At 44.3% G+C, this 23,435-nt stretch overlaps 1 protein-coding gene across 2 annotated transcripts in view; it reads right to left on the bottom strand.

Moving 5' to 3' along the window:
- DDX59 (DEAD-box helicase 59) overlaps positions 1-23,435 on the bottom strand; it is a 79,216-nt gene that overhangs the window by 34,459 nt on the left and 21,322 nt on the right. For both annotated transcript variants that reach the window (XM_078640997.1, XM_078640992.1), the window contains exons 4-6: positions 14,257-14,508; positions 12,485-12,637; positions 9,252-9,380 (exon numbers count right to left, since the gene is read on the bottom strand). In XM_078640997.1, the coding sequence (XP_078497123.1) occupies positions 9,252-9,380; positions 12,485-12,637; positions 14,257-14,508 (534 nt within the window). The remainder of the gene's footprint in view (positions 1-9,251; positions 9,381-12,484; positions 12,638-14,256; positions 14,509-23,435) is intronic.

Genomic DNA, 23,435 nt, shown 5'->3' with positions numbered 1-23,435 from the left:
TTGGTTATTGCAGCACAAGTATTTTACTCACAAATCAACATGCTTCAATAAATACTGAACTGCTTTACTGTGTATTTCTTGTGAATCTCTTTGGGTATACATAAGTAACTAAGCAAAAGGGTTTAGCACAGCTGGATAGGCACAAGGTGCACATTGCTCTTCTTCAAGAGACTCATCTGAGCAAACACACAGAGGGCTCGGTGGCGCGCAGGTGGGCGTGCTACCGTTTGGCCTCATCTTTCTCCACATATGCGAGGGGGGTCCTTATTCTTATAAAGAGGGGGGTTCCGTTCACGCCTGTACAGCCCTGTGTGGATACAGACGGCTGTTGGGTCATGGTGCAAGGGAAGTTGGGGAGGGTGTTGGTGACAATAGTGAACGTCTATGGCCCCGTGGTAGATGACACGACACCTTATTTACAACTGTTTAATGTGCTGCGCACCTGGTCTGAGAAGATTATTTGGGGGGGGTAGGGGCGTAACACCCATCTTGACCCACAGGTAGACAAATCTAATCCAACTAGTGCGTGTACGCTTAAAGTTGCACAGTGCATTCGTGAGGCCAATGGGTGGGTAGAGATGGTCTATACGCTCCCGAGAACCTTATTTGATCATAATCCGGTTGTCCTGGAAATGTCTATACCCCCTAATCCGCACCGTCCATTCACCTGGCGTTTTCGCGCTGAATCCCTGTTGGACCCTGTTTACGCTGAGACCATTAGGAATGCTATTATACAGTATTTTGACTTGAACATGGGTACTGCTGACAGTCAGGCGACCTTGTGGGAAGCCTTTAAGGTGACGATCAGGGGAGTGTGTATCAGCACCTCGGCAGGAATCCTTCGTGACCTCCGGGGACAACTGCAGAGGATTAAAGAGACATTGAGGGCATTAGAGGCCCAATACACCAATACACCATCCACTGAGACGCTGGCCCGCATTCACGAACACATTGAGGAGTACAATTTGTTAGCAGATATGGAAGTGAAATTTATGTCTAAACGTTATGTGGCTAGAGAGTATGGTGAGGGTGGAAGACCGGGCAGGGTATTGGCTAATAGACTACGAGATAGGAATGATAACCCCCCGCTTGATCACATCGTAGACGATGCTGGTGATGCCCATCATTCCCAACACAGCATTTTAGAACAATTTCGAAAATGTTATGAATCTGTTTATACGACCCGGGAGGCATGTCCGAATCCGCTATGAATGGCTATTTGGATGACACGGCCTATGCATGGTTGTCGGATGGCCATAGGAAATACCTGAGCCAGCCTATTGAGGAAGAGGATGTCAAGGTGGCAATACTATCTCTGCCAAATGGGAAGGCTACTGGGCCGGATGGTCCGACGGTGGAGTTTTATAAGGCGTACGCAGATTTACTGATACCGCATATATTAGGAATGTACGCTGAGGCCCACGAGACGAGCATGCTCCTCCCATCCCTGAGACAGGCCTTAATTATTACTCTGCTGAAGAAAGATAAGCCCTCCTCGCGGTGCGATTCATATCGCCCGTCACCCTGATAAATTTGGATGCAAAGATATTGGCGAAGATTCTAGCCGCTAAATTACAGCCTTTGATGCCGCTTCTAGTGTTACCGGATCATTCTGGTTTTATTCCAGAGCGCTCGACCTCCCTCGACCTCAATCTACGCACAATATTTGCCATGTTCCATGTGCTCAATCCAGAACTGTCTGTTGTGGCTGTTCTTCTTGATGCTGCCAAAGTGTTTGATTCTATAGTGGAGGTACATGATGTACATTCTTAATAGGATGGGATTCCCCCCTGTTTTTTGTTAGCTGGATTCAGGTCCTATGCACTGCCGCTTCCGCGAAAGTCAGGGTGGGTGGGCTTACATCAGAACCGTTTAGCATACAACGCGGTACCAGGCAGGGTCGCCCCCTGTCCCCCTTTCTATTCACTATAGTACTGGAACCGCTGGCATGTAAAATCCGGCAATCCCAAAGGGCGGCTGCTTTAAACTTTAGCAATCGGCCGGTTAGCATTACACTGTACACGAACGATATGGTCATATATGTCCCTGAACCACAGCGATACCTCTCCCCGCTTATCCGTGAATATATCAAATTTGGTCTCTTTTCGGGTCTTCAAATAAATTGGGGGAAATCAGTTATAATTTCATTGACGCCTGTCACAGTGGCACCCCAGGTGGAATATTCCTTAGTATGGTCGGAAGAACCAGTTAAGTATTTAGGGGTATGGTTACACAGAGACCCAGAGGTCGTAATCAGGGAGAACTATGGTTGCACATACACCGAGCTGGTGCAGCAGATCGCTGGTTTTGTTTAACACTGTCCTTGGCACACCGTATAGCGGTGATAAAAATGGCTATCCTCCCCAAGCTTCTCTACCTGTTCGCTATTATTCCTATCAGACTGACTAAACATTATTTCAAAACAGGTCAGACCCAACTATTGAGACTAGTGTGGGGGGGAAGCAACCGAGGATAAACTGGTCTGCGTTGACATTGCCCTTTGAGAAAGGGGGTTTTAATTCTCCAGATCTGTTTGTGTATTATTTATGTGGACAGGCTCAGTATGCGTATTTTTGGTTTAGGGCTCACAACTTCATCCCGCATATGGCCGTGGAAGAGGGGGACGCACACCCATTGCAGCTAAGAAGTATTATTACCCACACCAATAGGCAGACGCCCAAGTCAGAGATAAACACGATCAACAGCTCTATTTCAGGGTGGCAAGAGATTGGGAGGCGGGCCCATAAGCTTCCGCTGTGCTCCTGCGCTGCCTATAGAGGGCCATGTTGCTTTATCGATGGCAAGAGAGAGGCGCCCCATTGCAGCTCTCAGAGAGGCAGGTTTTACATGTATGAGTGATCTGTATGTTGATGGGCAGTATATCACAAAGAATGACTTAGAATATATACAGAATCCCACACCTCGCTTTCAATACACCTGTTACAGGCTCCGACGGGCAGTACGGGATCACTACACTAATTTTCCAGATGAACCGATCACGCTGAAGGCGCTTCAGTTGATCATAGTAGCTCCGTTGAGGAAAAAGCTGCTCACTAGGTTATATAAGGCAGTGCAGGAGGAGACAGTACACGGGGTGGACAAAAGTATGAAACGCTGGAGCGCTACGTTAGACTCACCGTTGACTGAAGAAATGTGGGAACAGGTATGCAAGTTAACAGTAACTTACGAATTATCCATCAGAAGTTCCTACATCAGGTATACCACACTCCCAAAAAACTACACAGGATGGGACTGCGAGATTAAGAGTGCTGTAAGAGGTGTGGACAGGGTGGGGCTGATTTCCTTCACCTTGCGTGGCAGTACAGGCTGGTCCATCAATACTAGGAGAAGCGTGTTACTCTTCTGTGCACCATGACCGGCCAAGTGGTGGATTGCACACCATTGGAATGTCTATTGGGGTATCTGCCTGGGTTGAAAGCCATAGTGGGGCGAGTTATAAGGGTAGGTTTAGTGCAGGCAAAGAGGCGAGTTTTGTTCACATGGGACAGTCGATTGCGACCGAAAGCTGATCTGTGGGTAAAGGACAAGGTGTATTGTTGTGAGCAGCTGGAATTGTACGCTGAGGATCTACTGACATCCTCATGACCAACGGATATCTGGGCCCCTCTGCGGGAATATTTACTGGCACAGGGTGAATATGAGGATGGGTTATTAATGCAGGCTGTGAGTCAACTAGTGCCGTCAATTCCTTGGTCACTCCAGGTATATGATATAGTGGGATTGTGTTGTAGATATGTCTATGGCTGTATGATCATATGAGAATACCTGTTTTTGTCAATGTGTTTTATTATGAGATGGGGATATGTTGTTAAATTTTGAGGAGCAGCATTGTAATGTACTCTCAATTGATGTATATGTTATGCGACACTGAAAACGCTCAATAAAAAAAATTTAAAAAAGAAAATGTATTGTTGCAAAGAATGACCGGAGCCTCTCCTTGAGAGACTGATGCCGGCATTCAAGCCCACAATACCTAAGGGCAGCCCGGTGGGCTTAACCCTCTTCTCTCCTGAACCATGGCAAGTGCATCTATGGAATTATACGGTATTCTTCATACCAGAGCAGGCTGAAATACACCAATCTTCCTGCAAGGTAGCTCCTCTAAATGTGTCTGGGAAAGAACATTCTAAAATGTTACCTTCATGACTGTCCACAGCCAACCACAACAATGCCTCATAGAGGCGGCAAGCGAAGTGGCAGTGAAGAGAACAGAGACGAACGGGCTTACCACAGTGCGTTGAACTCCTTCTGCAAAGGTCTATGGCAGAAAAAGTTACACCCTGGCAAAAGTGCAACAAACAACCCAAAAGATAAAAATGTCTCTTCTGTGCCAATGACCGGACTCAGACTAAGTCATGCAAAAGAGTAGCAAATGCACACGCTCTTCCTACAAATAAATAATTTTTCTTATTTGCAACATCAAAAAAAAAATAATAATAAACCTAAGCAAAAGGGTTACAGATCTGTTACCACAATTCCCTTGGGGAGCCAGGGTTGTCATGTTCGGAGGTTGCACATCCATTTGTTACCTTGTCAGGTTAGGGGTACAGATCTAGCAGGACTTAGGCCAACATATCCTGATGGTGTAGAGTTCTGATGTTCATATTGTCCAACAAACGCACAGGTTTACTTGGGAAAGTATAAACCGTATAACAGGAGGAGCAGAGTACTAGTTTGCCTCAACTGGATTACTTCAGCCAGAAGGTTGGTTTTGACTTCTAAAGTGGGAAGCTGGAGGTCAAAACCTTTGGCCGCACTCCGCATGGCCATCGCAAAAGAAGCGGAGTTCTCAGTGGCAGGGACTGGGGGAAATATTAAACAAGTATCATGAGAAGTGTCAAGTCTGCTCATCTCTTGAAGATCATCATAACTGTTCTCTTCGTGGTAGGGTTGACCAATTTCATCCTCTGCATCATAATTCTGGCCGGAATTAATCCCAAACAATAAATGTAGCGTATGGGATCTGCCTTGCGTAGGTTGGACAGAAAGTGGGTCAACGGGCAGAAGGCTGTATTTTGGTGGGGACCGGTCTTGGCCCCGTTTGAGATCAGAATGGCACCCACTCCGAGTCGGAAAGCGCAATGGATGCAGCATCCTCCAACATTGGTGAAGTCAGCATTGCTGTTCCGTGTGGCCTTTGGGTTTATTGACGTGCAGTGACTGGAGGCTTTAGAATCATGGTTCCACCCCAATCACCACAAACAAACCTGATGAGTGATAAAATTTGTTTTGGGTGGAGGCCTTTCGCTTGTACACTGTAAAATATTTGACTTAAAGGGTCTCAAAGAGAAGAGCGGTAGCTCCGGATCCATGTCTGGTGGGGTGGAAAGTAAGGAACAGACATCCGTATACTAGAGTGGGGCACACATAGGCTCAGCACGTCATTTCCAGTGCATAGCAGTCAGTGGGGAACCACACAGCTCCACGTACTGCTGTGCAGAGGTAATGCTGAAAAAGTTTCCGGATCCAGTCTGACACCTGGAGAATATTCCAAAGGTGAGGAATGTGCAGTTAGAAGTCTGTATAAGAAGTTCTGGATACATTCTCATTGCCCAATCTGAAGCCATGAGGATGACTTATGCCCGGACGCTCCTGCTCTTCAGAACTCTAAGTATGAGAGGTAGTGACAAAAAGACATACACAAGTCTCAAGCCCCACTCCATTCAGAATGCGTCTCCGAGAGAGCCTTCTTAGGAACTACAGTGCTCAAAAGGTTCGACAACGCACATTTTCTGGGGTGGAGAAAAGGTCTAACCAATGTTCTCCTCATTGCTGGCAGATGCCCTATGCCACTTAGGAGTGTTCACTGTGCCACTGGAATCAAGCTATCCTGGCTGAAGAGGGGTGAAACCCCGAAACCAGTCCTAGGAGGCTTGTTTCCGGTCCAGGGAGGACATAGCTTGGCAGTTCGGGCTGGACTGTTCCCATGGGGCTAAGGGTCAAGACTGATTTGCCTATGGCCAGGTCTAAACTGGGGTGGCATGGTGAGCAAAAGAATGATGGATTTAACCCAGATCTCTTGACTGGGGGTGAATGTTTTGATTTGTTCTGCATTCTGTCCATCAATTGTGTGTCTTTTACTTTGGAGTGTAGCCACTATTCGTGATCTTGCTGGCACCGCCAGCTGAGTTCCTGGCCTGTCACTCAAATATCCGGCCAGGTAGCTTACAGCCAAGGAAATACCCATATACCCGATGCTCTAGCCAGCACCACTGACAAAGTGCTTCTTGGCACATGGCCTAGGACCCCACCTTGCCACCCCATTTTTGCTGCAGTATCACCCTAGCAAAACGTCATCACTGAGAAACTGAACCATTCCCTTTTTGTCAGATGGTAGGAAGGCTTTCATGATGTGAAGCAAGGTCTCTGCAAGAGACCACAGTCCTCATCGCCACTTTTCTCAGATGACGTCCCCATGTCGGCAGTGATGCATCGGTCACCACTGTCAGCTCTGGTTGGAAGCAGGAAGCGTGTCACCAGTCCAATTATGATTCTACCATAGCTTCTGGTCCTGTGCAGTCTCCTCTGAAACTTGAATGGAACCTTACAGGTTCCCCTGCTTCTGGGCCCTGCAGAGCCTGCATATGCCACCTGGTGTAATAGACTATCATGAAGCAGGAGTCCTTGAGGCCCAAAAGCTCCAGAGTCACTCTCACCAATACCCAGGACCAAGAATGAAACATCGGGATCGTAGCCCAAATGTCCTGGACTGGTTCTGATTGAGGGATGGTCTGAAACAGTACCTTATCTAGGATGGTTTCAATAAAAAGGAGCGATGGTGAAGACGTCAGGTGTTATTTTGACATGTTGAGAGAGACCCGTAACAATGTCAAGAGGTTCGGAATCATCTGGAGGTGGTCTACAACAGACTGTGGCGAGCACGCTTTCAACAGCCAGTCACTGAGGAAGGAAACGCTGGAATCCCCAACCTCGAAGTAGGCTGCCTCATCTGCAGCACTTTTGTGAACACTAGAAGGGCACTGGGGAGGCCTAAGGGGAACATGGCAAACTGAAAATGTTCCTGGCCCACCTTAAACCACAAGTAGAATCTGTGGGACTGCAGGACGGGTACATGAAGGTAAGCCCCCTGCAGGTGCAAAGCCATCATCCAGTCACCTGGATCCAAGCCAGACAGAACCTAGGCCAATGTGAGCATCTTTAATTTGTCCTTCCACAAGGAGGCGTGCAGAGTGCAAGGAAGTAGTGGGAGTAACTGCCAGTCCCTATTTCTGGTTCGGGGAACCTCTCTATCCCTGCTTCGGCGGAAAGAGCTTCCACTTCTTAGTTCCAGATGGGTAGTTGCTCCTCTGGAAGATGCACTGATGTAGGTGGAAGATGCAGATCAAAATGGAACATCGGGGCATAGCCCTGTTAAACAATCTGAAGGATCCACCTGTTGGAGGTTATAGTTTAGCAACCTTAGAGGAAATATCTGATCCTGCCTCCCACAGGGTGCTCGTGTGCCACTAAGGACAAACTAGAGCAGCTTGAAGGCTGATGCTGCAGGGGTGGGGGTGGGGTGGGGGGGAAAACTGGGAAGTAAGTTGCTCCTGTTGGCCTGGTCCCCGAAAGGATTGAGGTGCCAGTTGCGCAAGTGCTGGGAGTGGGTATTGCGTGTAAAGCAGCCCTCTGGAGTGGTCTTGAAAGGGATAACATTGTCGAGGGTATTGTCTTGCAAGGGTAAAAAGGCCTAAGGAGCGTGCCGCGGTACTGCGTTCCTATGAAATTAGCCTTGTTGCCAACCAGGCGAAACCCATTGTATGGAATAGCCATTATAGAGGTCTCACCAGAAAAGTCTGTGGACCTCATCCAAGTGTGATGCCAAAGCACCATATTAGTGCTAATTGCTCTACCCAAGCAGTCGGTGGTGTGCATTCCTGAACCTAGAATATATCTGGTTGCCTCCAGACCATCCTGGATGGTTTATGCCAGAATGACCCGAAATTCCTCAGGCACGGCCGGCATGATCTTGCAAAGCACATTCCATAAAGCATGGGAATATCTCCACTGCAAACAGCTGGCAATCACTGGCCGGAGGGCTATGCTGGAGGGGAAATCAGCTTCCTGAATGTCTCCATTCGTTTGGACTGTCAGGAGGCATCATAGAGAATTAATTGGATTTACCCTGCTGGTGGATGCCTGAACCACCAAACTTTCTGATGTATGGTGTTGTATCAAAAATTTAGGTTTGCCTGGATGTGGCCTGTGGCACTTGGCAACCTACTGTTAAACAGCAGACATACACAAGGCTTAGGCAGATAGTATGTACCATTGCATTTATTTTGCTTTTCTTTTTTTTTTTATGAAGGAAGGATTGGAGCTCAGAGTGGATAAGTGTAAGAAGCTAACCTAGCAGGACAGCAATGGAACATAATCAAGCAATTTTTAGATAGAAATAAAACTAGGATTAAGACCCATGTGGGGGTTCCAAACTCAATAACTTATCCACAAGACCAACTTACACCTGTACCCAGATAGGCCGCAACCACATATGGGCAGACATTTGATTTAGCAGGTGTGCACAGCGTTGTTTTCACCAGCTTACAAAACTTTTCTGCCCGGGGTCAGGTTCATGAAAGTTTGAAAAAGACAAGAGGAGGATATAGAGGCAATCAGAAATACTGTGAAGAGCTTAAAGTATAAAATGTTTTTGCCTAGCATTCAAAGATCTACTGGGGAGACTGTAAAAATAGTCACTGTGCGCAGGGACTTCTATTGGCTTGAGGGCAAAAGATTAAAAGCTCACTGGCTTTTCGACAGATATACTCTTTGAACCTAGGGGGAATGCAGATAGATATTTCACATTAAGTGCTTACCATGGACTCTTGACGGAGAATTTATGGCATAAAAAGACTATTTCAGTCTCCCCCTTAAAACACCCACAAGATAATGGAATACAGTATTTTCTTTTTCCCTTAAATATAACAGATTTTGCAAGGAAAGTCCTGAAAAGTGTTTTTTTAATATGTAAAAGTTGGGAAAGCACCAACTGTAGTTTCACATTGAAATGGATGAACAATGTTCTGCTGCGTATAATTTACATTTGTATTTTACAGATGCGACATAGCAACACAGACATTCCACACTATAGAAAGGCATTTGTCTTTCAATCTTAATACAATTAATGTGAGGTGGGTAGGTTCAGACAAAGGATTATTAACAAACCAACATTTTTATTTAAAAAAATCATCCATTATAAAAACTGCATATATGTAAAACCAAGACATTACCTGGTGAACGTACTCATCCATGCTAGAAGGCATATCAAAGTTTACTACTAATTTCACGTTGACCAAATCAAGGCCTCGTCCAAGTACTCCTGTGCTCACTACAACTTCATATTCTCCTTGCAGCAGCCCCTGGATAAAATGAAATATAGTTAAGATGTGTGTTTTAGAAGTCGGACATTAGTCATGGACCTTTGTTTTTATGTTCGCTAATACAGTAGTTAACTGTTTCTTTCTCTAGTTTTGCAAAGTTCAGACCATCACTTACTTCAACGTACAATCCTTTTTCTTTACCCCCCTCCACCACAAAAAAAACCCCACAAAAATGAGGCGTACTAATTACTATTGAATGCTTCAGGCTCTGCTACAATGTGAGCAGATATTAGGTTTTATATTTGAGCTATTTGAAAAAACATTTGTTCATGTGTAGCAAACAGCCAAATTCGGCTTCAAAGGGACCTTCAGATTTAAAAACATGAAGTGCCAAACATGTAACGTTAGATGTCTAAACCTACATTCACACAGCACATGTGATTCAGCCTAAATACGAGGGAGATTGAGCACGCCACAGGAGAGACCAAATAGTGGGTTTGGCACTCTTGCGACATAAAGCTCCAATTATGGCTGGCTCAGTGCACACTCTGCAGCAACCTATTTGGTTGATCAAGCAAAGCTCACAAAACAGCTTATACGAGCTGTATACTAATGTCTCCTTTTTATTCACACCTAAGGTCAAGCAGGCATAACAACTAGACCTATCGCACACAGTTCCTTACTAGCCACCATACTTTCAAACAAGAGGCCTTGACAATCCCTTGGTTAATGGATCCTTCAGGTTAAGCCGAGGACAAACATTTGGTCTCGATGGAGGTTGACATTAATGCAACAGGATACCAAATGTTTGATGGGGAGCACATGAAGGACATAATGCTGGCAATTAATCTGAAATAACTGCGTTTATGACCTCAACAATAACTATCTGCTACAGATGGTTTATTGTTCTCATACAGTCATTAATAAAGAGAAATTAAAAAAAGAAAAGTTGATTGGGGCATAAGCCACAATATTAGAGAGCTTTTCGATAATCAGAAAACTATCATCAGAGGACATGTACGATATTCCTCTGGGGATACCATATACTGCACAAACCTAATTACTCTTATTCTACAGATTAAAGTCACCCTTGAAAGCTGAAGCTATGTGCAAAGTGTCAAAGGATTTGGAAAAGCAAAAATAAATTATCTGAAAAAATACAACTTTAAAATCCCTGAGCAAAGGGTAAATAAATAATAAATGTAACTGAAAGTAACATCAGGCACAATACATCGTAATCTGGAGAGGTCTTGAATACAGGTTTCAAGTTGTTCTCTATTAGAGAATATGGAACGTCATAGCATACATGAAATGCTATCTCAATTCTAAAGTCCTTAGTAGAGTCCATCCCATTCTAGGCTTTTTTCCTACTTACGTTATTCACCAAGGGTTCCAAATCCTGTGCAGGTTTGAAGACAAATCTTTGCAAAACACTTTCCATACAGTGTTCAAGTGTGTGCTATTAAACCACACACTGTACTTCAATTAGAGAAAGTTACAAGTATGTGCTGGGTAAAGACTAGAAGAAAGCTTTTTCTAAAAGTAATGTTAATTGAGGAAAGTGGGGTATGTCCAGATGAGGGCTTTTGGCTCAGATTTTAATTAAACTGTATTACCATAAACCCAATAACCCCAACCCACACAATGTCAACAATTTACTTAGATGCGGTTTTTGGCCAATAACATCAATAAAAAGACATGGCTATCCTGCTCATCTGACACCAAACAATGCTTTGTGAAGGTGCGAAAAGTTCCACACTGCAGCTGTTGTCTGGATTTGTGATGATGTCTTTTACAGCTATAAGAGCCAGCATCGAGACACAGGAGCCGCTATACCAAAAGATCATAAAAGCCAGACTACAGTTTCCAGCCAAAATGTGCATTTCAGGTGGTTAATTACCATCTATGTTGAAACTTAAGGTTTATGACTGCGAAAAAAGTACTTTATTACCAACTTTGCTTAAATGATAAGTTTAAGGCTATATCGTATTGTTGACGTTATAGATGGCAGCAGTGGGTGGGCGGTGTATTTTACTAAGTTGCCTGGGAAGGTTCATGACACATAAGGAGTAATTCCAGTAGAATTCAGCCTGACAGATAAGAAAATGGAGGAACGGAGGGTTTGATATAATGGTTGATGGAATTGTAGGCAAGAAGAGTAGGGAGGTGCGTGAAATTGGTTAATTGGGAAGGGTGGAGTTACATCTGTAAGGTTAAAGAGGACGCAGGTGATAATGACTTTGACTGGTGGAAGGAAAGAGTACGCTGGGAAGGAGATTAAGCGGACACATAACGAAGGTACGGGAGAAGGCTGTGGATATTTTCTTTGAGGGAATAGGGGAAGCTAAAGCCATATTTATGGGGAAAACGATCGAGTGGCTTAGAAAGGAATAGGGAGAGGAATAAGGGAGGGCCATGTGCTCCTTTGGGCATCGATTTTCAGCATGTCATACATTTAGAGGGAAAAACATCAAGTACGGGGATAGTATTTTAAGCATTGCACTGGGTGATGATTGAACGTAGTAAAATGGAACAGTTTATCTAAAGTTGATTTTTTGTAATTTGAGGTGAACCCCTGACGAAGGGTTAGAAAAAAAAAACTAAATGCATTGGGTATTACATCTACTACGGAGGATGAATCCTGTTTATTTCCTACTTCAGAAAAAGGCCTCATGTGCATATATGTTCTATTAGAAATATTTGAAGACATGATGCCTCTCATGGGACAAGCTAAAAAACGAGAGTATGAAGAAAGTTTGGAATACCACAAAATAAATAGATTTAAACAAAAGAAAAAGTGTGTGATCTTTGTAATGATGCAGGGATCAAGCTGTGCATCCGGGATAGGAGTGGAACTCCGTTCCAGTTCTTTGACATTTGTGGTTGTAACCATCACAAGCACAGTTGTCAAAGTATACAATGAGCTTCCCCAAAACCGCACCTTGCTTAAATAATGAAAAACAACACAGCTAGATACATGCTTTTGCAATGCTCTCCTTGGTAATTGAAAAGTTTAATCTGTTCAGATATGACATACAAGTAAACATAAATAGATACATCTGTTTGATTATGAACTGTGGTTTACTGATGCAAAACATTTCGCCTAATCATAAAAGAGTCATCCACTTGAAAAAAAAAATAACCTGAAGAATACGTGTTCGTTCGCTCTGAGTTTTTTCTGAATGGATCGAGACGCACTGCAGCTCTGTGATTTTGTGAACAGCATCACTCAGAAGATCAGCTCCTAGCCTGCAGTCCACAAACACCAAAACAGGTGGTTGGAAGAGCTTTGCATCCTGAAAAACACAATTTTATTGAGTGGCATTAAAAAAAAACTGTGTGAGAAAGAAAATGTTGGGCAATGCCTTTGCTACGTTAGGGTTTTGACGATGGGAGGCAGTAGAGTCAATTCCTAGGACACTAGAGATCCATACCAAATACAAATCTGCTGCACTTAATAAAGCAACAGTTCCCCATTTCTTAAACCCACTCTGGCAATAGTTAAAGGAGGGAGAGAACACATAAAACCTTATTCATCTTGTTAAGAATAGCTACAGAATAATAATTCCAAAAGGCCAAACCAACAAAACTCCAACAGATAATACAAATACTGGCCATACAAATGCCAATAGGCAACTGAAACAAGACCTCAAAAGGAAGCCTTCTCGAAACTACCACTCAAAGCGGAGGCTGTTTTTGCTTTCCCTCAAAAACAAAGTACGGAACACTATCTAAAAAAGAGCATTTTGCTTGGATTCATTTGAAAAAAAATATGCAACACCAAATTGTGTCAACACTACAGTGCACACATAACCTCTATGATGAATACATGATGTTATTCAAGCACACTTCACCCAAAAAGGATAGCAACCCTTGTGAGTAACACTCTCCCCCTGTTCACGCAAAGTGACATGAGAAAATTTGAGCATGGGAGAATTTTGCTTTCAACCTCGACCTTCCGGTCTCTCTTAGCAAGCGTCTGCAGCTGGCTCAGAACCAAGCCGCCAGACTCATTTTTCGTCTCCCTCGCTGGGAATCTGCTAGACCGCTACTTAAGCAACTCCATTGGCTTCCTGTTGTACAACGCACTCTTTTTAAAGCTGCCTGCATGACGTTTAAAGCCCTTAATGCTCGCAGCCCCAGGTTCATTCAGGATCTTTTGCCTAAATACATTCCCTCGCGTAACCTCCGGTCTGCCTCTCAAACTCTTTTGATTGTACCCCGCTTTAAATTCCAACGTAAGGGAGGACGCAGGTTTGCCACGCTTGCTGCCAAGTTGTGGAACACTCTCACCCTGGAGATTCGCTCTTCCACCTCTTCTCCAGTTTAGGCAGCAGCTCAAGACATGGCTATTTGTGCAGGCAGCGGCGTAACTCCTCTGTCCTCTTTCTTCCCTGGATTTTAGTTTCCAGCATTGTTGGTTAGCGCCATGAAACCTTTGGGTGTATGTGCGCTGTACACATTCTGGATAAGATAAGATAAGACCTGCAAGTCCGGTAGTGAAATTAGTTTTTATGTCCTGCACATCCAGTAGTCTGGATTTTAGGTGTTAGTGCTGGTTCTCTCAGCCCTTGCTAAATGTCATCTTAAGTCCTCAAAACATCACTTCAGCGATTTTAACAAAGCTTAGCTACCCCAACAGAGTGAGAATCAAGACAACATCTAGTTCACTTTTAAGAATGTGATGACCCAGTAAAAAGATTCAAAAGCTAGCAACACTTCCCCCAACTGGCCATGTTTTTCAGCAAATTTGAATCATTTTAAAACCAAACACTCATAATTAATTTGCAAAATTCCTATTCAGGATTATAACTCACAAACCACTAAGTAAAAGAAGATCATTGTGTCTTCAGCAATACTTTGTGGGTTTGGTAGCAGCAGGCATAGAAGACATTTTATAAATATTTAAACTTACATTTAAAATTTCAAACAATTTCTTCTTTTTGGAAGGTTCTTCGACCCACAGAATAATTTGACGCACATTGGAACAAGGTAGATTCTTTTCCCCAACAGTTATCCTGAGAGGATTGTGCAAGAGCTGATTTGCAAACTGCTCTATGCTCGTCGGAATAGTAGCAGATACTAGTATGGTCTGATGATCTTTGGACGTGCTTTCCAAAACATCTAAGACTTGCTGCTGAAACCCCATCTTCAACATTGTGTCAGCCTGCATGAAAAGAGCATTAATAAAGATATTAATTTCAGTCAGTCGAAAACTTTATTTCGTCAACCGAGCCATAAAAGTACATTGAAAAATCTTCTAACATTTACACAAACTAATCAATATTTACAATCCCATACATTTGTGCAAGATTAAAACGACTGACAGCCACACAACAATTTAAAATGCATAAAAACAATTAAAATGCAATAAACAAAGTTTACAAAAGTTGTTGCGCTTCATTTTAGAAGCGCACAGAATGTGGCATACAATAATAATTTCCAAATGATCCTCCCCTATAATTGCTTTAAAAACCCTCTCCTAATGTGCCACATAGCATTTAAAAAAACAAGATACAGCAAATACGATTGGAAGATCGGTATCATTTTTTAAAACTCTGTAAGCCTCTAAACAACAGGCAAACCGTAGGTTTTACCATAGTTGGGATTATCCAGCGTTTACGAGGCAAAACATATGCAAGGCAGAAAAACCGTACATGGTTTTCAGACTCGGCCGTTGAATTACATGCAGGACACACCTGAGTTCTCAGGAGTCCATAAGCTGGTGTGCGCTGCCAAAGTTAGATTCCCCAATCTGAACTGCAGATACAATTTATTAGCAACAGGAGGCTAAATTACACCCAGGAAGAGTTCTTTTCTATATACCTCTTTTATTTGTAAGAACTCCATCGTCAGCCTGCCCTCTTTGGTACTTTCCTGGAGGGACAATAGGTTGGATTGCCTGTAGTGTTTTACAAGGTCCGGCCTGGATATCAAAGCACAGGATAGCTCTGGGGATGACCATAGTTCAGACCTGCCAAGCCTAAGAAGAGATTCCTTATGTGCGCAAGCCACGGAATTTTACTGGAATTTATCTTGGGAGGGCTCCTTTAGCTTGACTTCGTAGAACAGCTCTGGAGTTACCCATACCAGGTGCCAAAAAGTCAGAGGCCTAATTGGCCTCATGACCAGATCCATATAGAGGGAAACTAATGGGGTGCTGTGTGGAAGGCCTATAAATTGTCTCAAAGTTGTTTTCCATCTCGACGAGGTCAGAGGTAGAACAATGCCCCGAAAGCTCTAGTGTAGCCCCCCCCTTGCTTGGGCCTTAAATATCTCCACCACAGGAGCTGCTGGCTTATATAGAGATGTTCTAAACAACTTCATGATCCCTACCATTGTCTGGGTTAGCCTAAGTCTTGCTTTGGCCATCTGGGGGCCCCACCCAAATTGCTCAGACAATGCAATACCCAAATAATCCCATATCCTCACTTTTTCAAGGAGGATACAGTTGAGAGAGGGGTTTGGGCGCCTACTCTTGGGAGGGTTAAAGACCATAAATTTAGTCTTGGATAAGTTAATCTCCAAACCGCTCATATTGCAAAACTGTGCAAACCCATCCAGGATGCGTTGTATACCTAGAGGTGACTTGGACAAAAGCAAGGTATCATCCGCGAACATCAACGCAGGTATCTTCCCCTTGGCTAGCTTTGGGGCATCAGTGTCTTATGTTGTTAAGAAAGTCAATAAGTCCATTGATATAGAGACAAAATAGGGTGGGGGCTGAAACGCATCTCTGTCTCACCCCCTTTTTGACAGGAAAGCGTGTGGAGAGTTCCACATATTTTCCACATCTAACCTGTGCATAGTTGCCAGTATGTAGCCTCACTAACACATTGAGGAGGTAAGGAGGAATCCCAAGGACGCTAAGCACTTCCCAAAGCTTCTTCCAGAGTACAAGATCGAAGGCCGACTTCAGATCAACAAATATAAGATAGAGGCTGCCACCCTCCATCTTCACCGTTTTCCAGAAAGGTAGCTGTAATCTAAATATCTTGTCTACGGTTGACATGTTTGATCTTAAGCCGGCCTGGTAGGGACTCAAAATCTCCTCCTCCTCAATCCACCCCTGTATCCGGGCCAAGAGAACCCTGCCCATCAGTTTTTGAGTGATGTCAATTAAGCTGATGGGTCTGTAGTTAGAGGGTAGCAGAGGGCAGCCTTTTTTGAATATGGGTACTATCTCAACGCCATTCCAAGTATCGGGGGGATTCATGCCCTTCAGAATAGCATTGAATAGGGCACACAAATATGGGGCCCTAATTTGGGTTCCTCCCGAAGGAGATCCCCCGGGAGTTTGTCAAGACCAGAGGCTTTGTTGGGGTGCAAGCTGTTAATAGCATTTCCAACCTCCATCAATGATATGTCCCAACTCCCCTCCTGACAATGCTCCAGCGTTATACTCTGGATATCTGAGCTGGTGGGACCATCAGCCTCTCAGTCATACAGAGACCCAAAGTGTGACTCCCAAAATTCGGGCGCTATGTTGGGCTCTATAATCGAACATCCTTCACCCTCTCCAGTGTTCACTAGCCTCCAAACCAATTTAAGATTGTTATCCTTCAAGGCAATCCTGAGGGCATCCCACCTCTCCGTTTCTCATCCTTTATTTTCCTGCTGCAGAATCTTCCTATACCTAACTCTGGCTAATTTGATATTTGACCTGTCTTTAGCCTTCACCGCTTGCACAAGCTCCTGATTTGCTTTGCGGCACTGGTTGTTAAACCAAGAGCATTTGGGTCAGTTTATTTCCCTCTTTAGTGTTACCGGATAGAATACATCGGTCAGATTTACAATTAGCTCCTCATGAATTTTCTTGCCCTGGTCTCTATCCCCTGCAGGTGCCTCCAACTGTCCCACCTCCCACATTCTGGCTATCAAAAGGTATTGCTAGCTGGTAAACTTTAGCCAATTTGAGGGGAGAGTGTTGGATACAGCTCCATTTAACTTTCCTTCTGTTGTTGGTGGTCTTTAGAGCACTAGACTCGGTTGCTGGGTGGGAACGGGTGGTGGACACGCCACGATTCCCCAACTTCAGGATTCCAATCAAGGCATTGTGGTCACTATCCTGCCTCTGCTGAACATAGAAATCAAGAACTTTTCCCCAGGTTCTAGTTTCCACCATGATGTAATCAATTAGCGAGGCCTGGCCATCTCTATTGAATGTAAATTGACCAGGATGGTCAGACATTGTCCTCCCGTTGCATGCCCTCAGAGAGTGGGACAACATAAGTGAGTGGAGTTGCACGGCCAGAGGGGACCATACTTTGATTGGAGTGATCTGCGGATCAGGAATTGACCAGTATAGATCTTCTGAGGGAGCCTCATGGGTTTGGTCGGTTAGTGGCTCGAACTGGCAATTAAAATAACCACCTATGATCAGCAAGGTCGCTGGATCCAAGGTTGGAATAAAACGCCCTAAATGGTCTATGGTGGCGGATTCTAGTCTATTGGTCACAGGTCTTGAATAGACATTAATTAGGGCTATTTTCATCTTAAGCAGGGAAATTAATTTCTCTTTCATTACCTTTAAAGCATTTTATATTATATTACAAATGATGCAACCATCTAACTATCTTTTTGGTCCAATTCTTTTCATTAAGCCTTAGATGTCAAATGTATTTTACTCATATATTAAAAACATCAAGCGAGTGCAACCCAAAAACAAGGGTACTCTGTTCCTAAAAATCGAAATTATAAAAAGATGTTGAAAAATGCAGTGACCCACTTAAACTACTCTATCTGAAATAAAACAAGAAGAAGTAGAATTACAAACAGGGCCAGTGAAATGATACTATTCTGGGGCCATAGCATTTTCCACACAATTATGGATTAGTAACATTTGCCACATAAGTCATCATCTATTACATAATATGCAAATCTTTACAAAAAAAGTGGTGTCTAGCTCAAAAGGATCAAAAATTACTAAAATCGCAGTGACCTGTGTTGTCGTGCAGTGGAAGGCCCTCCGCAAAGTTTGACAGGTCATCTTACAGTTGTTTGTACTGTATTTGGATGTTAAACTAGTACTAATAGAGGTGGAACCTTTTCCTAGATAGTGTTTACATGTGAAACAAGCATTGCTATAGCCAATAGGTCTCGTCTATGGCTTTGCCAATATGTTTTAGTCATGTTGTACTCTGCGGCTGTATATTTCCAGAATTCAAAAAAACATTTAAGGACACTGGTGAACTCCTGGGTCCCTTTACTTCCAGGTAATATTTATGTTGTAGACCCGACCACTTAATAACACAAGATTAGACAGTCAATGTAGCAAAGCTTACTTTCCAAAAAAGATGCAGAATGTTAGTGATCGTGAGAGAGACAGATGGTGGGGAACCCTGCATAGGGCATGGAGTGCTACGGCACAGAGGCAATAGAAGCACGTCCATGGGAGTAAAGTGGGCGGGCAATGGGGATAGCATGTGAATAGGACAAGGGTATAGGAGAGGGCCATGGGGCAAAGAACAATAGGAAGGAGGAGCAAATAAAACAATTGCAGGGGCATTGATGTTTGCAAATCCCTAGTTTAATTGTTTTTTACATTTGATCTGCATTTAAAAACTACAGAAGGAGCATAGTTCAGATTCCCAGCAAGTGAAATATTTCTCTTAATACCGCTTAAAAAACAATTACAGTTGATCAGTTGTACCCTTTGAGAATACAGCACATGGGTTTTAGAAAACTGTGAAAATTTGCAATAAATATTGTACAGTACATTTTAGTGCAATATAGCAAAAAATCAGTGTGAATGCAACATACAGTACTTCCATAAATTAAGCATAGCTATGCTCCATGATAGTGGCCCTATTTACAAGAGAGGGCTTGGTCTACGAGATCAAGCATGCAGGGCCATAGGAGCATCTCCAAAATATTTAATTGGCAGTGCAAACAACGCAACAAATAACAAAATGTATGAACCACGCCCAAACCACATTGTCTATGAGTGGGGAACCGCAATATGGACTTCAGGACAAACCATCAATCCATTGATTAACAGAAAGCCATATCCGGACCTCCCCACCCATTTCTGCGACTTTCACTCTTTGTACTCATATAACAATCTCCATGTTATAGATAGCCAAGAACCTGGATCTTCATTCAGAAAATGTGGGGAGGGTTCAGAGTTTAGCCAACTTGCAGCGATACACATTTGTGCTACTGTTTTGGCAATGAAAACCATATACCCCTCCTTGTAGAACCGGGGGGTCTTAGAAGTAGACCAACCAGCTGTGTAGGAAACACCCAAGTCCACAGCTTCCTCCAAGTACGTTCAAAAATGGGAGACCACACCACTGGGAGTGAAGAAACACAGGTTTATTAATCTTACACAGGAATCTCTAGAGATGGAAAAGTGTCCGAGACCCACTGGAGGTAGGTAATGGGAGACTGTTTGACTTGCAAGGAGCATGCAGCATCCTTTATAGGATGTGGACACTCCCCTCACAAGAGAAGGAACGCAGAAAGTCCATATAGCCTGCGGAGATGGAGATACAGATCACCTGCCCTTTGTCATGGAGCTTGATGCAGGAATGGGGCATTCTAAGCCTTAGGCACATCACCTGCCTCTTGCCGAGTAGTTGGAACAGGAATGAAACCCCAGGACGAGGTCATCTGCCATCTCAACATTCATAGCGATACAAAAGGGGATGATGGACGGAGCGTTTGAGCAAATCAAACACTCACGCCCAGTCAACTGATCTGGGTTTAATCCATCTCCATTCTTTAGCTCACTTGTTTCCGGTCCAGGGAAGGCATGGCTTGGCAGTTCGGGCTGGACTGTTCCCATGAGGCACAGGGTCAGACTTGATTTGCATATAGCCATGTCTGAACTGGCGTGGCAGAGTGGGCTAAAGAACGGTGATGGATCAAACCCAGATCTTTTGACTGGGTGTGAGTGTTTGATTGGTTCAGATGCTCCGTCCATCACCACCCCCTTTTGTACCGCTTTGGCCGCCATAAGTGTGGCAAGGTATGCTCAGACGTGAGTCCCTTGCTCACTTTGCCACTGGATTCAAGCAAGCCGGGCTGAAGACGGCTGGAATGCCAGAAACCGGTCCTCGGAAGCTTGTTTCCGGTCCAGGGAAGGCATGGCTTGGCAGTTCGGGCTGGACTGTTCCCATGAGGCACAGGGTCAGACTGATTTGCGTATAGCCATGTCTGAACTGGGGTGGCAGAGTGGGCTAAAGAACGGTGATGGATCAAACCCAGATCTTTTGACTGGGTGCGAGTGTTTGATTGGTTCAGATGCTCCGTCCATCACCACCCCCTTTTGTACCATCTCAACATTCATGGAACATTTTAGCATGGGTCCGGGGAAAAGGTCAGCTCAAGTGCAGGTCGACATGTATGTGGTCAGTGGAACAGAGGTGAAATGGATTAGTTTGCCGGATGGAGGAGCCCTCGGAATCTGTGGGGTGGTCAAGGTGCTGCGGGATGCTGTGTCCACAAGGAAACATCCTTTAGCGCCAGCCACCGATGCTGTAACATAGGGTCCCTGTTGATCTACAGGTACCTCCACTGGTTCCTTCCCCCATCCTTGACCTCCCTAGACTGACCAATATACTGAGCTCATCTCAGTATCGTCTTTGGCATAATCCTGAAGGGTAGCCTGGTGTTCTGAATTATTATCAAACCTGTTGCCTCTATATTGATATTGGGGTCGGGTGGGGGTGTTGAACTGTCGCGGTTGCGTTTTCCCGGCGGCAATGTTAGCTGCTAATATTGTAAAATCTTTCTTCCAATGTCCTGTTTTTTTGCAGTAAGGGCAAATATCAGAGGGTTGGGGTCCCGGCCTATAGAGTTGCTGGTTTGGTGCTGGAGGGCTCTGGGGTTGCTGGGAAAACCTGACAGTTTGCTGACGGGCATGGTTTTGAACACGGGGGTGGATGCGGGTGTCTAACTGACTGAGCAATACTTGCTCCTTCAACTTCTTTTTCTTGATTTCCTTTTCTTCTTCTGCGTTTTTGTATTGGCTCTCATAGTATTGTGCCATAGTCAGTATTGTCGCTGGTGTTGCCGCTGGCCAGCTACTTTCCCTGGCCATAAGCCTGTTCCCCACTGCTGGTAAGAGCCCTTTAACAAAAGTTTGGATGAGTAAGTGGCGGCCAGTTTCGGTGGCCACATCCTGACCACTGAAGTCGGTGTATGCTTTTCCTAGTCTTGTAAAATAATCAGAGACTGACTCCTCGTGGTTCTGTTTGCAAGCAGTGAGAATGGTCCAGTCGATCTTTTTCTTTGGGGCCATAGTTTTTAGTTTAGCTAACAGTCTTTGAGGCAGTGCTAGGATATCGTCATGGGGTTTTTCTCCAGGTTTTCTGTCCCTATCCCTTTTCTCCAGTTCTTCCCATGTACCATGGGAGGCTGGCTGGTCGTCAACATATCTGAGTGGTTTCCAGAGCTCTGCCGGTAATATTAAGACAAAGAACTGAGTAACATCCATTAAAGTTAAGGTATAAGTGTTCAGTATCTGCTGGACATTCTCGTAGCACCCAGTAGGATTCTTTCTGATGTTTGGTATATCTTTCCATAACTGCAACATTTCAGCCTTTGTCCAGGAAGTGTACACGAAATTAAACATCAGTCTGGAACAAGCATTCAGGTCATTGGGGTTATTGAGGACTAACCCATCACCCCTTGGAGGGACATAGATGGGGGCAGCTTCTTTAACCGGCATCTGTTTCCCTCTTTCTGCCTGACTGTCATTAACCAGCTCAGCCTTAATCATTGATAATAAATTATCCCCATCAGCCCGCGTTGACTCTCCCCCATTTACATTTTTATACAGTTTTCGAAAGACAGGTTGTAATTCTGAACCTGTCCCCTTCTCTGTTAACCATGAGGTGGTAGGCCATCCGCTCTAAAAGGTAGCGGTGTGTTGGCGAATGCATCTGATCTTTAGCTGCAGCATGGATATCGGAGGGGGCAGCGCAGTCAGCAATCAACTGATAAGCCGTACGATCTAACTTTCTTTTCTCTGTCTCACTGAGTCTTGGGGGGGTGTGACCTCCTATACTCGCTTTGATCAGAATTATATTTGGTGTCTGAATCGCTACCCTCCTTTCCAATCCTACTCCTTATCATACCCCCTTGTAGTACTGGTCTTAGAACTACAACGGGGAGGTGGGGTTTCATTTCGTCCTCCGGTACTGCTATCAAAACGGGCGGGGGTTGAGCGTTGAGCAGGGTGGCATCTGTGACAGGTGCCAGGGGGGACTGCATCAGTTGTTGCATCTCGTGGTAAGCAGGGGGTCTAGATAATAGCATGGCATCATCTTCGTCAAGTTTGGATGGTCATAAAGGATTTCGTCCTGTAACGTTTAACCTGGCTTCTCGGTCGCATCTCTCTATATTTCTTTGTATCGCTCGTCCTCTAAGGGCTGCGTTTTCTTGCTGAGCAAGTTTTCTCAGTGTCTTATTTTCTCTAGCTTGAGCTCTTCTCTTTCTTTCATTAATTTCTTTCCGCCACAAACCAAAGGAATCAAACATACTCGTTTGCACCTTCCGTCTATGCAACTGCTCTTCCAAATATGTAAATGTAGGTACCTCAAAAGAACCGAATTCTGGCCACTGTAACTCAGCGTTATTTTTTGTGTATTTCCGCCATAATTTAGTATAAATTATACCGGAAATACCATATTTGATGTACATCTCTTGATTAGGGGTCCCCTCTGGAGGGGCTGGCTGACTTTATTCCAACACATCCTGACTGTTCGAGCAACAACAGAGTTTACAAAACGTACTAAAAACAGGCATGTTCACTGTACTTAAATAATATTTCTCTCAGAAACCAGACAGTTCCCAATCAGGAACACATTACCTGTCCTTCGGTCTTTGCAAACATCGAATCAGAAACCATCAATCAAAACAGAAAAACAGACACATGCATGCGTAACTGAATCAGTATATAAGAATTCTTTTTATGTCGCTTAAAGCGTCCCTACCAGAAAACCCGATGTGTTTCTCCGCTCCTGGGTTGTTCTCCTCCTTATTTTCCAGAGAGACTAGACGGACCAGAAAGGGATTCCAGTCAGGACTGTGGCCACTTGTAGTCAAAGACACCGTTGAGGGAAGAAGATCCAGGCGACGTTGGCT

This window comes from Lissotriton helveticus, chromosome 1_1 (assembly GCF_964261635.1).
Source record: "Lissotriton helveticus chromosome 1_1, aLisHel1.1, whole genome shotgun sequence".
Lineage (NCBI taxonomy): Eukaryota > Metazoa > Chordata > Amphibia > Caudata > Salamandridae > Lissotriton > Lissotriton helveticus.
This window is presented reverse-complemented; position numbering and strand designations above follow the sequence as displayed.